We start from the raw sequence: 14,909 nt of genomic DNA, 5'->3' as shown, positions 1-14,909 counted from the left end.
AAACCCCCTGAAGATTTTTAGATTGGCTTTCTTGAAAGGAATCAGATTCATGGCAATCTCTGAGAAGCAGAATTCTGTGACTCAATACATCACGCATCTGATGAACAAAACCCAAGAACATATTATTCCTGGATCCCAGTCAATACAATTGAAAGTAATCCTGTTATTTCAGCAGAGGCAGAGGGACTTGCCGGAAAAGCACTTGTTTATACAGGGAGAAGTAACTTACTTAAATACAGAGATATACTGAAATCCATGGGAACATTTCTCCCTAGGAAGAGTGTTTTCCCCACATTAGTATTACTTCTAATGTCATGGACTCAGTTTTAAGCTAAAAAAATCTACAGAAATCCTCACTTAGCCTTTGCAGACATAAGGGAACTTAGTTGGGTTTATTGATTTCAGCTGCTAAGGCAAAGCTCAACAGAAAATGAAGTCTGTGTAACATCAATAACAGAGCTCCCTGATTAGCTGGTATCATGGTCAGAGAATCTTTAGTCTCAGCACTGTAATTTACTTTCTCAAAGAACCCAGTCTGTTTCTCTTCCTGTTACACATATAAGGGCACTGCTGGCATTTATCACTTGACCATATTCTTTTAATAAATATTTGGAATAAAGATAAGTACTGATACTGCATTTTCCATACAAAAGGAATCCTGTATTCCCATTTACCTGCAACAGCTTTGTTACATTCACTGATATCACCCTACACTGCCCAGGGAGAACAAGCCTTTGTCAGTTCTGAAAGAACAGATTCCAATTTGTGTTGTGGGTTTCCAAATTTTACATCCTGCTGAACATGAGTCACAGCAGTACAACAAAGAAGAAATAGTTTGCTATGCAGAAAGCTATAAAATGCCAAATATATACCAGCTTACCCACATCCGGATCCATGCAATCTGTATTTGTGATTACAGTATTTCTTGGGGGGGGGGGGGGGGGGGGGGGGGGGTAACACAGTCTGTTTTACAGCAATTAAAAATACTAGTTACTGGCTTGTTTTTGCTCTTTTAAAGTGGAATTTTGTACCTTTAAACACTTTTTAAAGTAATAAATCAAAAACTAATTCTGAAAGCAAGTTCAGGTGGTTTTTTTTTGCACAGGGATCACTCTGGAAAAAAAAAAGAAATCAGAAGAAATGGCATTGAATATAAAATAGCATTGAAGCCCTGTCCACAGCTCTGAGTGTTTCTGACAAGTTGATGAAGAAGCTTGTGTTCTGTGGATAACTGCACATTTTCTTCTGCAGAAGCTATAAAACATCAGCAGCCCAGAACATATGTAATGAAACTTCTACAGAGATCTGAGACCCAAAACTTGGTGGCACAGAAACAGAACAGAATCAGCTGAGATGACAGCTTCTTCTAATTTAAAAAACATGATATTTAATAAAGAGTTAAATAATCTATTTCAAAACAATGGTATCTGCAATCACACACTCCCTTCTTGCATTTCCAAGGTCTGCACCAGCAGCTACACTCAGCACAGGCAACCCCAAACCTGCAGGGAGGGTTGGACACTGTGGCTCTGTCTGAGCTGATCCCTGAGCCTCAGCTGTCTCCTGACAGTTCTGCCACTACTTCAGCATCTAAACCTGGGAATCCAGGACAAAATGTGTCTAATCTAAAAACCCTAAAACTATTTCCCAACCCTAATTTTAATTTGTCATTTAGGTCTTACATATTAGGCTATCATTCTGGGATACTTTGGATAAACAGCTCCTATTTTTTTAAGCTGCTTGCCCAGAACATCAGGAAATTTCTGAAACAGTATTTTCATTTCCTTCTAAGCTGATTAAAACTCCAGGTAAATATCTCGCTCAGAACCTATTCTTGTATAACAAGTTAGGCATTAAGCTGCTCACACTTGACAAGCAACATTTTAAGACATTTAATTTTTTCAGTATCAGCATTTCCATGGAAGCATGTACATTTCCTACCAGGTAGATTTTCAGAAGGAACTCATCTCTACTTATCTAAAAGGCTCAGTTTACTACAAGATATTTCTGAATTTCAAATTCTAGGACATAATCTTATGCAGCTGCTGGATTTAGCTATGCTGTATTAGACCCTTTAATTCATTTAATGGTCTGACGTGTAGACACAGAGCTTGAAACTTTAACATATAAGGGTAAAAGTTCAAAGTGAACACATTTAATATTAAAAGAAATGCAGGAAGCAGACTGCAGCAGAATACATGGCCAGAACGTGGACTGTATTGCAAAGTGCTTTGTTTAGAAAGATTCATTTAAATTCTATGTATTTCAGGGGGGAAATGTGCTGTTGTGGGGAACCATCTCCAGCCATTCATTATTTCAGTAACTCTGTAGGGTGTTGAAAAGCTCCCAGGAACTAAAATGCTATTCACTTTCTTGGACTATGAAGTACCTATTAGACACTGTGAAAACAGCAAAATATCGGACTTGTACTATGGCTTCATCCTCAACCATATACCATGAAGTTTCTTTTCCTCAATCTGCAAATAGTAAATGCAAAAGTATTGAAAAATAAGTTAGAAGATGCAAAGAGGTTTTAAGCTTCAGAGAATTAATTCAGCTCATCCTTGTCAAGTTAGAAACCACATACAGACCAGTTCACATGCCCATGATGCATGTGAACATTTAACCTAATGAACTACCAAATCTGAGCACTGTCCAAGTGATTAATATTTTAAATGTCTGAAATTACCAAAGGAAAACACACAACCAGCTCTGGAGAAAGTGATACTTTTTCCTAACTTTTTTCCTTTAAACAGAAGTTACAGTTTCAGCACAGAAATATTAACAAAACTATTAAGTTTTGGTTTTGATAAAATATTTACTAGTAGACACAAAAATACCTATGACTACAAACTAAGAGAAGTAAGTATTTTAAAATAAACTTCCTCAAACTTATGTTTCATTTATGCAGAGTAAGGCAAGATTTTTAGTACGTTTTAAATGTGTTTTCTTCCCCTTCCAGAAGCAGGACTTGCAATGCAACCATCAGACAAACAAAAAGTTATCAAACATTTAAGCAGAATTTGTAGCTCTAACTCCTGACTGCATGTACATCATGCTTTGAAGCTTGTAACCACTGCTCTCAGTGAAGCCAAAACCCAAAGACTTGACAGGTTTCCTGAGGCTGAGCAGACACCCTGTGCTGCAATAACATTAAAGCTAGTGACAGAACTGGGAGAAGTGACCTGACCCAAAAGTCACCTTATCATTTGTAATGTGAATGTAAAGGAAGCAGCAGAGCTCTGCTTCTTCTTTGGGATCACTGTGTCAGGATTGCCAAGTGCACTTAAACTTGGACTTAGCAGGAACAGCAGGATAATTAACTTTCTCTACTCTTACTGTATTTCTCCTTGTAATTATCCAAAGGCCACTGTAGAAAAACTATCCAAAGGCTTGCAGAAGGAGTCTGGAAAGGAAAGCCAGATCAACAGCTGAGATAAGAAGAGTGATCTGCTTCACAAAGCAAACAAAACAGAAGAAATGAAGGCTTTTTTCCTTATTTAAGTGCTACCTTTGTTTATCACCTCAAATATTTAAAGCTAAAAACGGGTCTCAAAAAACATTCCTGTATCTTTCTCATTGTACTTTAATTATTTAGAGTTAAAAGAAATTCCTAGTTTTCTTTAGAAAATGAATACCTTCATATTCAGTATGGTATTTATAATGGCAACACACCTGATACTTCAGCATTATTTGGATAAAGATCTTCTCAAAGATACAAAATTAGCGTGACAACAATTCTCAACGTTCATCTCAAGGCAACTAAATAGGGACACATACGCAGAGCAAACAGTGTTCTAAGCTTTCCTTACAAATTCAAAGTCACTTGAATAAGTAATTTTCAATGTTTGCAACAATATCTAATCTAGGCCTTCTCCTGCCTAACATTCATGCCCAAAAATAGTCTTACAGATGTGTTTTTCAAGTCTACTAAAACTGTGTGTATATATAAGCTTGAAAAATAGGTATATATATGAATCAGCATGTATACACTATTTAAGAAATTATGTATCTATATATCAAGCTAAAGGAGGACCAAAAAAGCTTATATAATCCAAATTCCAACATTAATATAAATAATTTCATCTCCCTGCTTCCCTTCCAGGAAGCTATTCTGCAAGCACTCCATGTTCTATAACCTTGTGCAGATAATTGCAGTGAGCACAGACTTGAGCAGTCAAACCGATAACAGAGTGTAACATAGAACCTCAGCAAAACAGTGCTTCTGAAAACTTATCCATTACAACAACACTTTTACTAAATCCTGTATCTAAATTTTAACATTTGCTGCTCAAAACAGCCAGCCAATCTAACGGAATCTACCTCCAAGGAAGAGATTCCAAAGGCTTGGCTGAATACGTGCAAGCATGGCAAACCCATCAATTTAGGCAGCTCTGCCTCTGGTTTAATGACTTTATCTTTTATCTGTTCAACAGGCTCCTGACAGGTGTTACACTTGGTTTAAAATGAAGATATTGAAGTGGACTTTGGGTGTCCTGCTGTTCCTGCTGCTGTCCATCGGGCGCTGTACAGAACAATCCACGCCCAACAAGGCGCCCCAGCAGAGGCAGCCTCGCTCAGCAGACGGGGCAGAGGAAGGGAAGAAATGTGGTTACACCTTCCTGGTCCCAGAACAAAAAATCACAGGGCCAATCTGCGTGAACACCAATGACCCAGGGACAGGGAACAGGAAAGATGAAGTCACCAGGATGGACATCGAGAACCTGAAGGATGTGCTCTCCAAGCAGAAGAGAGAGATAGACATTTTGCAGTTGGTGGTGGACGTGGATGGAAATATCGTGAATGAAGTCAAATTACTGAGGAAAGAAAGTCGGAACATGAACTCTCGTGTGACCCAACTGTACATGCAACTCCTGCACGAGATCATTCGGAAGCGTGACAACTCTCTTGAGCTCTCCCAGCTGGAAAACAAAGTCCTCAACGTCACGACAGAAATGCTGAAGATGGCAACAAAATACAAGGAGCTTGAGGTAAAATACGCGGCACTGACGGACCTGGTGAACAATCAGTCTGTGACTATCTCGCTGCTGGAGGAGCAGTGCCTGAAGATCTTCTCGCGGCAGGACCCGCATGGGGCCCCGCCGCTGGTGCAGGTGGTGCCGCAGCACATCCCCAACAGCCAGCCCTACCCTCCCGTCCTGCTGGGCGGCAACGAGATCCAGAGAGACCCGGGATACCCCCGGGACAGAGATGTACGGCCACCGCCCGACCCCGCCACCTCTCCTACAAAGAGTCCTTTCAGAGTGCCCCCCCTGGCTTTGATTAACGAGGGTGAGTTACCTGGCGCTGTTTGTCTAACCTGAGATCTCCCGTTTGTCTAACCTGAGATCTCCCCACTTCTGAGGGAAACTGTCCCCACCATAGAGACAGAAGGGAGAACTCAACGTACCTGGTACAGCTCGCTCTTGCTCCTTGATTTTCTCTCCCCCTTCTACCTCCCAGGGAAGGCTTTAGTTTGCCAAATGGCCTAAATGTCCCTAAAATGAATTTGTTGAAATGGCCGATACCCAGAAATTCAATCTGAACAATATTCACCTTCAAGTCACAAAGTGTTGGGGGTTCTCTCTGCAGCTGGATTTGAGTTAACGAAAATATGAAAATTCAGTATTAACTTTCTAATATTTACCCATTTCTTTGATGATGCCTGCTAGCTACATGTTACTGTACCAAGAGTGAATAAGAGGAACTAATTAATCATAAATTAATTTCAAGTTTTTGTCCTTTATATTTACATTTGTCAGAAGAAAATTCTACTAGAAGAATTTTCACCCTTCTAATCTGACTTATTTTAAAAAGAACATTTCAATCCACCAACACAGTCATGCAATGAGTCTCTTAAGTGTTTAGTTGAAATATTCAAGAGTGGTAAGTTTGAAAGGATAATTGAGTCAAGGCTGGATCCAATTAGAGGCACTCAGTTTTGAAAATTTAAAATCAGTAACTATACTCCTAGTAACCTGTTGTCAGTAGGGGATGGCAAGTTAAACTAAACCCATAAATATTATGAAAATACATTCAGGAGACTGTATCCCATCTTCATATGTTACACTCTTTAGGTCATTAGATAAATTCATGTATCACTAGGAATCAAAATTAATGACAAGAAAACGAACTACCTCTGAGCTGCCCTGAAATCTATCATGTTTCTCACTTTATTAAAATTTTGACAGAATTTATATTTAAAAAAAATTCAAGGATTCAGAAAAACAAGTTTTTCTCAGACATCCCTTTGAGTGCTTGCTCTTGGCTTCTGTTAGCACAGCAAAGGGTTTGGTGGGGGTTTTGGGTTTAGGTGGCTGTTTTGTTTTTGTTTCTTTCAAATTTGCTTTAGTCACAGCTGAAAGTACAACTTTTCCTAGGTTCCTAGGATGAAGCCAAACATTCATATTTGACTGTTCTGCAGCATTACACCCAACCAGCTGCTAATGTAAAGAACACCTATTTTTATTCAAGGTCTGCAGAAAATTCAGGCATGAGCCCAAGCAAAATGCCAGATGTCATGTGAATTTCAGTGGCACATCATGACAGAAAGGAAACAGTTCATATCAAAGCACTGTGCTGATGTCTGGTCAGACAGCACAAGTACAATTCTAAAAAAAGCCACGACTTCCTCCTTCCCAGCAAACCCTTGCTTCCAGGTTCTGTTCTAAACACATCTTTTTCTCAGTACATGCCTGCTGCACATATAAAATGAGGCAACAGCACTAAGTATTACCCTCTAAATTATCTACCCTGGTGTTCACTGACCCTCCTACCCCTAGAGGTTCAGAGTTTGAATCCATTTTTGGAAGAGAACACAAAAAAGTTTTAGGAAGCTTCTTGTAACATTATTCACCTTCCTTTAATACTAGATTCTTGAGTTGGAAGTTTGTTTCTTGCAGTGCTTGGGAGAAGGAGGGTTGAGAATTGCTACAGCTGGCAGAGCATCAGTCATCACAACCAAAACTTGGACATTCCAACACAATGCCCAATTCCTATCCCTGATTTTTAAAATTAAGGTAGATTAACAGATTTAATGATGCACAGAATCAAAACTATGTCAGAGAAGAAACATCTTTATGGTTAAAAGATAAAGATCTTTTCTAATCTATAAAGATGTCAAAAAAGACCAATGAAAACCAGACAGTCCCATATCAGAAACAGGCCTGTTAAAGACTGATGTCAGAATAAATACCTGGACCTCCTCACAAATACCTGCATGCAGCAGATGGGTCAGAAGGGTCAATGTGCCTCTGAATATTGTGAGTGGAGAGTAAAATGCAGAATATATGGGAACAAAAGGATGAAGTCCTGTTTTCTGAGTATAGTGGTTATTTTGTACAAAAAATACTCTAATTTGTTAGAGTAATCATGAATTGTAGTTGTCACAATTACCTTAGTATTTGGAATAATAACCAGTGGCCCCAAAATTACTGCCACTATTTTTGCAAAAAGTAGGTTCAAGGTAGTGAAGTACTCGAAAATTAGACACACCCTGCCCCATATAACAATTTCTAATGCCTCTTGGTTAACAATATAGCTTATTTTTTTTAATATATGCCGATTTTCTTTTGGACTTTTCCTCTACTAATGCCCCCCAAAATCCTTTCTATGAAGCTTACATAAGCACAACTTCTGTATCATCTGCTCAAGATAAAATGGGATTCAGTCATCAAGTTATCAAGCTTTCAACTTAAATTATTTAATCTCTTTCCTTCTCTGCTTTATTTAATTTAGCACAGAATATGATCTGCACTAAATCATACATCTAAGCCACAATTTTGGAAGTGAAATATTTAGCAGATCATCTTCTCAGAGTATTTCTGACTTATCACTGTCTCAGTGACTTAGAGCACACAGACTGTTACAAAAGACTAGATGTGCATGAGATACTTATTTCCTATATAAACTATAAAACCTGTAAGCTTTCAAACAGAAAATCATGCTTTTTTCATCAGACCTCCACCCACACCAGCACTGTGGAGAATCTCTCAGTTTCACAAACCTCTGTATTTCCACTGAACAACATTAGTTCTTATAACGTGAACTTGAAATAATTATACCTAATAAAGAATTTACTTCAGTAAAACCCAAAAAATTATGGGATATGTTGGATTTCCTTACGTTCAGAGCAGAAGCCTCTTACCCCTACCACAACACTAATTTATGTTAATATATGCAGACAAAGTTGAGCATCAAAGCAGATGAGTTGCATCCTGTGAACTTAAAGCCAGCTGAACTCCAGAAGGGATCCAAGTATTACATAAACAGACTGGTACAATTCCATCTGCCTCAAAATCTACTTAAAATGACCCCAAACATCTGCTTGGGTCTCTCATGAAAAAATGAGTGCTCAAGTCCTCCTCCAATGATAATCACATGGGATAATACCCAGATAACAGCAGATCTAATTAAGCTATTCATAATGTCCAATTAACATTACAAAATATAAGGCTTATTTGTTTATACTTTTCCTAAAGCAATAACCGTTTTACAAAAATCCTTCTGGAACAGCATTCCTGTTGAGTTATAGAGCACCCAAATTTACTCCAGACAGTTCAAGGAATGGGAATGATTCCCAGCTTAGCTTAGGAAATTATCTATGCCCTGGACAAATTGCAATATTCACAGTCTACATGGGAATTTTAACTGTGAGCAAGAGGAGGAAAAAAGCACTTATATACCAAATAGAGGACTTATTTCCTAAGGTGCCACTGCTTGCACTGGAAGAATGACAAAGCCATCCCCATCCTGAGAGTGCAGCAATACTTTCAGCAATGGCTCAGTGTCTGTGACATTCCTGTCACAGCCACAAGCTCTAAGTACTCCTCATTAGATACACAAGCCTCATGTACTCTAATTATGCTTTATGGATTTCTTGCTAATTACATACTTGTCCAACTGGAAACTACTACCTCAAAATCTAAGGAAAGTGCAATTTTTAGCTTGCTTTTGTCACACAAGCTTAATCTGCAGTGAAGGTTCCTTTCCCTCAGTCTCTACTTTTGATTAAAGAAGAATCTCAACAAATGTCTTTCTATGCTGCTTTGCACATGAGCTGTTTCTGTGACTGATGGGTTCTCTCTGAATTTCCATAGAGATCTGAGAAAATAAACCCACTGGAAGGAGAGGAATGCTGTAGCTAATTTATTTTCAGATGTGTTGACTTTTCAAATACATTTAGGGCATCCACCACTAACTAGTCATCAGAACACATTTTGCTTTTCATTAGTAAATTACCAGTTTCTCTAAACCAGCTGAAGAAATGACACACAAACAAACCTTTTTCTAAAGAGTGGAAAATAAAAACATTACCAAAAATTGAAAGGCAAACTAGGCAAGGTTTTCAGACATGTAAGCTGGATCCTTCTCAGAGAATTACCAGATGGTCTTCTCTAAGTATTATTTGTAAAACCACTATTCACATGGACTAAAACAGAGCTTTTGAGCAGCACTCACAACAGCAACAGCAATTTTGTGCAACTGCAGCTCTGAGAACAAATATGTGAGTCCTTTCAGCTGCTCAAAAAATCCTTCTCCATTGCTTGCTTATTTCCTTCACCAGTATCCATCTACACACACCACACCAGGATGACACATGAAACTTAAAAAGATTCCTATCCACAGTTAACCGTCTAATCCTCAAACTGACTAAGTACAGAACAGCAGAAAATTACGCATTGTAAGAGTTCTCTCTGACTAAATTCCTTATCTGTAGACTCTGGAAGTAAATATTTCTTACAGCAGCACTCAAACTACTTATATATTCAGAAATAGGGAGGGTTGGTTTGGTATCCTGGGTTTGTTTTGGTTTTTACTTCCACTAGTTTCAAAGTGGTGTGCCAGAAAATGAAGGAAATTGATGTCTGCCTTTTGTAAAAAAGAAAATAATAATGAAAAAAATTCATAATATTCTTCAGTATCAAGAGCCAGAGTACAAATCTTTGCCACAGCAGACAAAAAAATCAAGTGTTAGTAAGCAAAGTCTATCATCTGTTTAGCAAAACAAAGCTTTTGTTCAAAAATATATGGAGAGAAGACATTGACATGTTTATTTATATATCCAATTAATCTCAGACAGTAACTTTTTGCACTGTTTTCCATGGTAGGTTCATACCTTAATTGAATTCCTGACTTTCCATTACAATATATTCCTGGACAATGGGCACTGCACAGCCAAGTTTACAGTATTTCTTTTCCAAAAGGTCCATTCAAAGACTGCCAACACGCCAGGGAAGCTGGGCATGCCAACAGCGGGATTTACATGATCAAACCCAAAAACAGCAACGAGCCAATGCAACTCTGGTGTGAGAACAGCCTGGACCCTGGAGGATGGGCAGTTATCCAGAAGAGGACAGATGGATCTGTCAACTTCTTCAGAAATTGGGACAGTTACAAGGTAAATTCTAGAATTCAGAAAATCAGCAGGCAAAGAAAGATAATTGGAAAGAGTGATCATCCCTCAGAGGCAAGCATGGGAATGTCCCATTTCCCTCCGTGCACAGTTAACTTTGTATGAACCAACCTGGCTGAAAAGCCTGGGTTTGTCATGCACAACACAACTGGGAGACATGTTATTCTAGACAGTGGCTGGGAAGTAATTTATTACAAAGTTCTAACTGAACATATGATTCTTATTAACACACTGAGAACTACAGTGAGTACTTGGAAAGCTTCATTTGTGTCCCTTACGAATAAGCACACTCAGCTACTGAAATTATTCATTTAAACACACTATTAGATTTGCTGGATTGGGGGCTCAACTTAAAAATAGTCCTAATAATGAATTAAAGGAAGTAATTTCCATCTGTTAATTTAGGTTAGAAATTTAAAGATGTCAGGCTGTGTGTTACTGTGATATTATGCACTAGGCAGGCAGAATGTTGAGGATGACAAGAGGATGCTGCTTTGGAGTAATTACATGCTAAAGAGGAAATTTGAAGATCCTTTGGTTGGGATAATAATAACAGTAATAACAGTAATAGTAATAATAACAATAACATATAGGACACAAATTACCATGAGGATTTTAGCTTCTTGCATTCGTGGAATTTTATGATTGAAATATTAATCTCTAAACCAATAATAACTAAAACATATATTCAATAATCAATCAAACAAATAATTATGCAGCCTTTACTTTTCAGGGTTGGTTTTGGAGTTGTTAAATATTATAAAATGTTATGGCAGTTATGAAGTTATAAAGCAATCATAAACATCCTGAACCTAATGCAACACCAAACATTAACAACACTGGTTTCCTTGGGGAAAGCAGACAGCAGATAGGAAATATCACTTCACAGCTACTGCGCTGGTAGTCTGTGAGCTGAAAGAAAAGATGTCTTTATATTTCATTTCTAATAAATCCTGTAAAGAACACAGAGGAATAGTGGGATTAAATTCAAAATAAAAAACACCACCAGTTGCAACACAGAAGCAACAAGAAGTTTTTTGCCTTGAACACTGAGACTGTTGATCCACAAATACCTTTTTCAACCTGGAATTATAACCTAAAATTCCATAATTCACCCATTATTATAAACCCCCTTAGATTGTCAAGAAATATTGTTTCAGTTTCCCTATTCTCCTTCCCTTTATCTTAAAAAGAGGAGGACAGCAAGAACAGAGATGTTTTGCCACCATTACCGGTGCTGGAAGCATCTCATGCAGCTTAGCAGCCCCAGTGCAGCAAAATAAAGCACTTAAATGCATGGGCTGAAGTCATTCAGAAGTTGAAAGGCATTCAGTAGCCAAGTTCCACTGGTTTATCACACTCCTGCTGATGAGTGTTTTAACAAACATGGAAAACTGAGCTAACAGCACCGTCCGATCTTCCTTTGCACAGAAAGGATTTGGGAACATTGATGGAGAGTACTGGCTGGGACTGGAAAACATCTACTTGCTCACCAACCAGGATAATTACAGACTGCTGATTGAGCTGGAGGACTGGAGCAACAAGAAGGTGTATGCAGAGTACAGCAGCTTCCGCCTGGAGCCCGAGAGCGAATTCTACCGGCTGCGCCTGGGCACGTACCAGGGCAACGCCGGGGACTCCATGATATGGCACAATGGAAAGCAATTCACAACACTGGACAGGGACAGGGACATGTATTCAGGTAAGCAAAGCAGTGCAGCTGTGAAAAGTGAGTAATGTGTGCTCCACCGGTGACACCACCTCAAAAAATACAGCATAGGACAAAAAAAAAAAAAAAAAAAAAAAGTCAATTCTGATAAAATAACCCTAATGGAAGATGATGATGATAGAAACCACATTGGTAAGGCCCCCTTTGGGCCCCTTCACCTGTCAGAAATCCAAAATCTGTTACCCTCGCTGAAACACAAGGCAGCAATTTTCCGTTTAGCTTGTCACTTGCATGTGACTCTGCAGTCGGAATACCTGTCCAGGTGATATCTGAGTAGTGCTGCTGCCACAGAATCACCAGGAACTAAAGTCTCTGAAGAGCATGAAAGGAACTGCAAGAGTGTAGAGGTTTAGCTGTGTACCAATACTTAAGTAAGGGGCACATAACTCAGTTTTTGTACTCCTTAAAGCTCCCTTTTTCTCATTTCCACCAGTTTTTCCCTTGCAGTAACAGGAAGGTTGGGGAGTGCAATACTTCAACTGCTTTTCCTCAGCTGTCAATAACCATAAAGCTGGACAAATCCTGCAAACTCTAAGACAAGCCTGTAACAGTAAAAACACAAGTTACAAGCAAGTCTTTGTGGAAGCGTGGCCCAGCGTGCTGCTCGGGGCTGTATCAACTCACATTGCTTCCGCTCGAGTATTTCTAAACAGCACATAATCTGAGTTCCTTGGGTGTTAGCTCATGGACAAGCAGTGCTGGCAGGCTGAGGAGAGCTCTCTCCTTCATTTTCAGCTGTCACATTAAACACCATGTCAATATCTCCCCCTCCAGCAATGGCTGCTGTTACAACAGAATTTACAATTTAGCAAGAACAGCAAGATTCGACCACAACAGGCTGTGAAGCACTTCCAAGTTGCCTCTGAGAATAAGCCACAATATGAAAACATTTAGCAAATCTCCATTTCTAGTGCCTAAAGCTGAAGCTGACCCGTGTCCTTCTGTTCCACAGGAAACTGTGCTCACTTCCACAAGGGAGGCTGGTGGTACAACGCTTGCGCCCACTCCAACCTCAACGGGGTCTGGTACCGAGGGGGTCACTACAGGAGCAAGTACCAGGATGGAATATTTTGGGCTGAGTACAGGGGAGGTTCCTACTCCTTGAAAGCAGTTCAGATGATGATCAGACCTATAGACTGAGGACGAAAATCTCATGGTGCTCCCATATAGAATTCTCAGTGTTTGAGCTCCAGAAAAATAAAATATTACTTTTTAATCATTGTTTTGCACAACCTGCCCCTGCAAAAAGCAGGTCTACGGTTTTCCTGTCTTCTTTCCCCAGCCAAGTTCCCCTCTCCTTTATTAGGACCCTTCTCTACTGTGACAGACAGTGTTTTTTTAAAACACACATTCACAACAGCAGATGTTTGTGCTTGCAAAGCATATTTATCTTTTTTTCAAGATCAACATGCTTGATGTAAACAGTCAAAGCTGGTAAAAAATTCCAGATCTTTGACAAGATATAAGCTTTTCCAGTTCAAAAAGCTTATGCTTTTTCAGGTTAGCTCAACCCTTAAATGTAAATATGTGAAATGACATTGTCTTGCTTTAATGTGAAAATTGATTAGTTATTTAACAATTTATTTAAAAATGTTGGTATTACTTTCAATGAAAAATCTGACTACACATTACTGTTTGATATTTACTCCAAGAACCTCCAATGAAAAATTGGAGATATTTTATCTTTGCCAGCAGAGAAAGATTTTTGCAACAAATAATTATTTCAAAATGAAGAGGTAAATTTAACACAAAATACAAAATTTCTTTGGGAATTCTCTACACTGCTAAGATCTGCAAGTCCTACCTTCAGTAAAAAATTAGGCAAAATGTTCCTTGAGTAAGAAAGTTAATTGTATGAAGTTATTGATAAACTTGAGACAGTCAAATTACTTGGTACTTTTTTACTTTCAACCTCCATATTCAAGCTTTCTAATCAAACTTTGAACTTAAATGGCAAAACTGAAAGTCCTGGTATTAAAATCAGGACTTGACACTTCCCTGCTCCAATTAGGAGGGATGAGGGCTGACCCAGCATTCACACATAGGAACAGAGATAAGTCTCTGAATATCAGAAGTTTTCCTCTAACACATCTTTCTGCTCCCACAGTAAAACCAAGGTTAGAAATCAGCTCTGAGTGTGTTCTCACTGACATCCCAAACTTGGGCTGCTTTTATGGCACACACATATCCCTTCCATTACACCTATATAACTTTTGATACTGTCTATACTAAATTTTAGCTTCTAGGTATCAGATTTCCACTGGAACTAATATGTAATTTAAGAAATTAAATAAAAAATACTTTCCCAACATTTAACAAAAGCTATACTACATGGTGATTCAAAACAATGTATTTCCAAAATCAGATACAACCAAACATTTGCTTTAGGTACCAGAATCTCTGACCTAAAGCTTTCTTCCTGATATATAAAATTATTTAATAAATGCACTTATAGCCATCAGCCATAGGTTGCCTGATTTAATTTTATATTATGTAAAACTGAAAACACTGTTCTGAACTGTAACCAGTGTGTTTGTTTAGCAATTCATATGTGCCTTCAGGATTTTAAAGAACTTTGTCCCTATTTAAAATAAGAGACAATAATAGCTAAAAGAATAATACAGTATTATTATTATGTTAATTTGTCAATATCAATTACTATGCAAAGCCTTGTATGTAATTCAGAGGAGAAAAACCAGCATTTTGCTTTCAGAACACACCCTCTGGAGCAGAGATAAAGCTTCATTGATAATGTATGGCTGCAAG

At 38.5% G+C, this 14,909-nt stretch overlaps 2 protein-coding genes across 7 annotated transcripts in view; one reads left to right on the top strand and one right to left on the bottom strand.

Moving 5' to 3' along the window:
• RALGPS2 (Ral GEF with PH domain and SH3 binding motif 2) overlaps positions 1–14,909 on the bottom strand; it is a 113,325-nt gene that overhangs the window by 40,595 nt on the left and 57,821 nt on the right. The window lies entirely within an intron of this gene.
• Positions 4,467–13,283, top strand: ANGPTL1 (angiopoietin like 1; the record flags this gene model as incomplete). The annotated part of the gene is made up of 4 exons (XM_083868061.1): positions 4,467–5,292; positions 10,206–10,399; positions 11,846–12,116; positions 13,096–13,283. The coding sequence occupies 4 exons, from the start codon at positions 4,467–4,469 to the stop codon at positions 13,281–13,283; spliced, it is 1,479 nt and encodes a 492-aa protein (XP_083724187.1).

This window comes from Zosterops lateralis (assembly GCF_965231275.1).
Source record: "Zosterops lateralis genome assembly, chromosome: 9".
Lineage (NCBI taxonomy): Eukaryota > Metazoa > Chordata > Aves > Passeriformes > Zosteropidae > Zosterops > Zosterops lateralis.
Note: the sequence above shows the minus strand (reverse complement) of the source record. Positions and strands in the feature narration are given on the sequence as shown.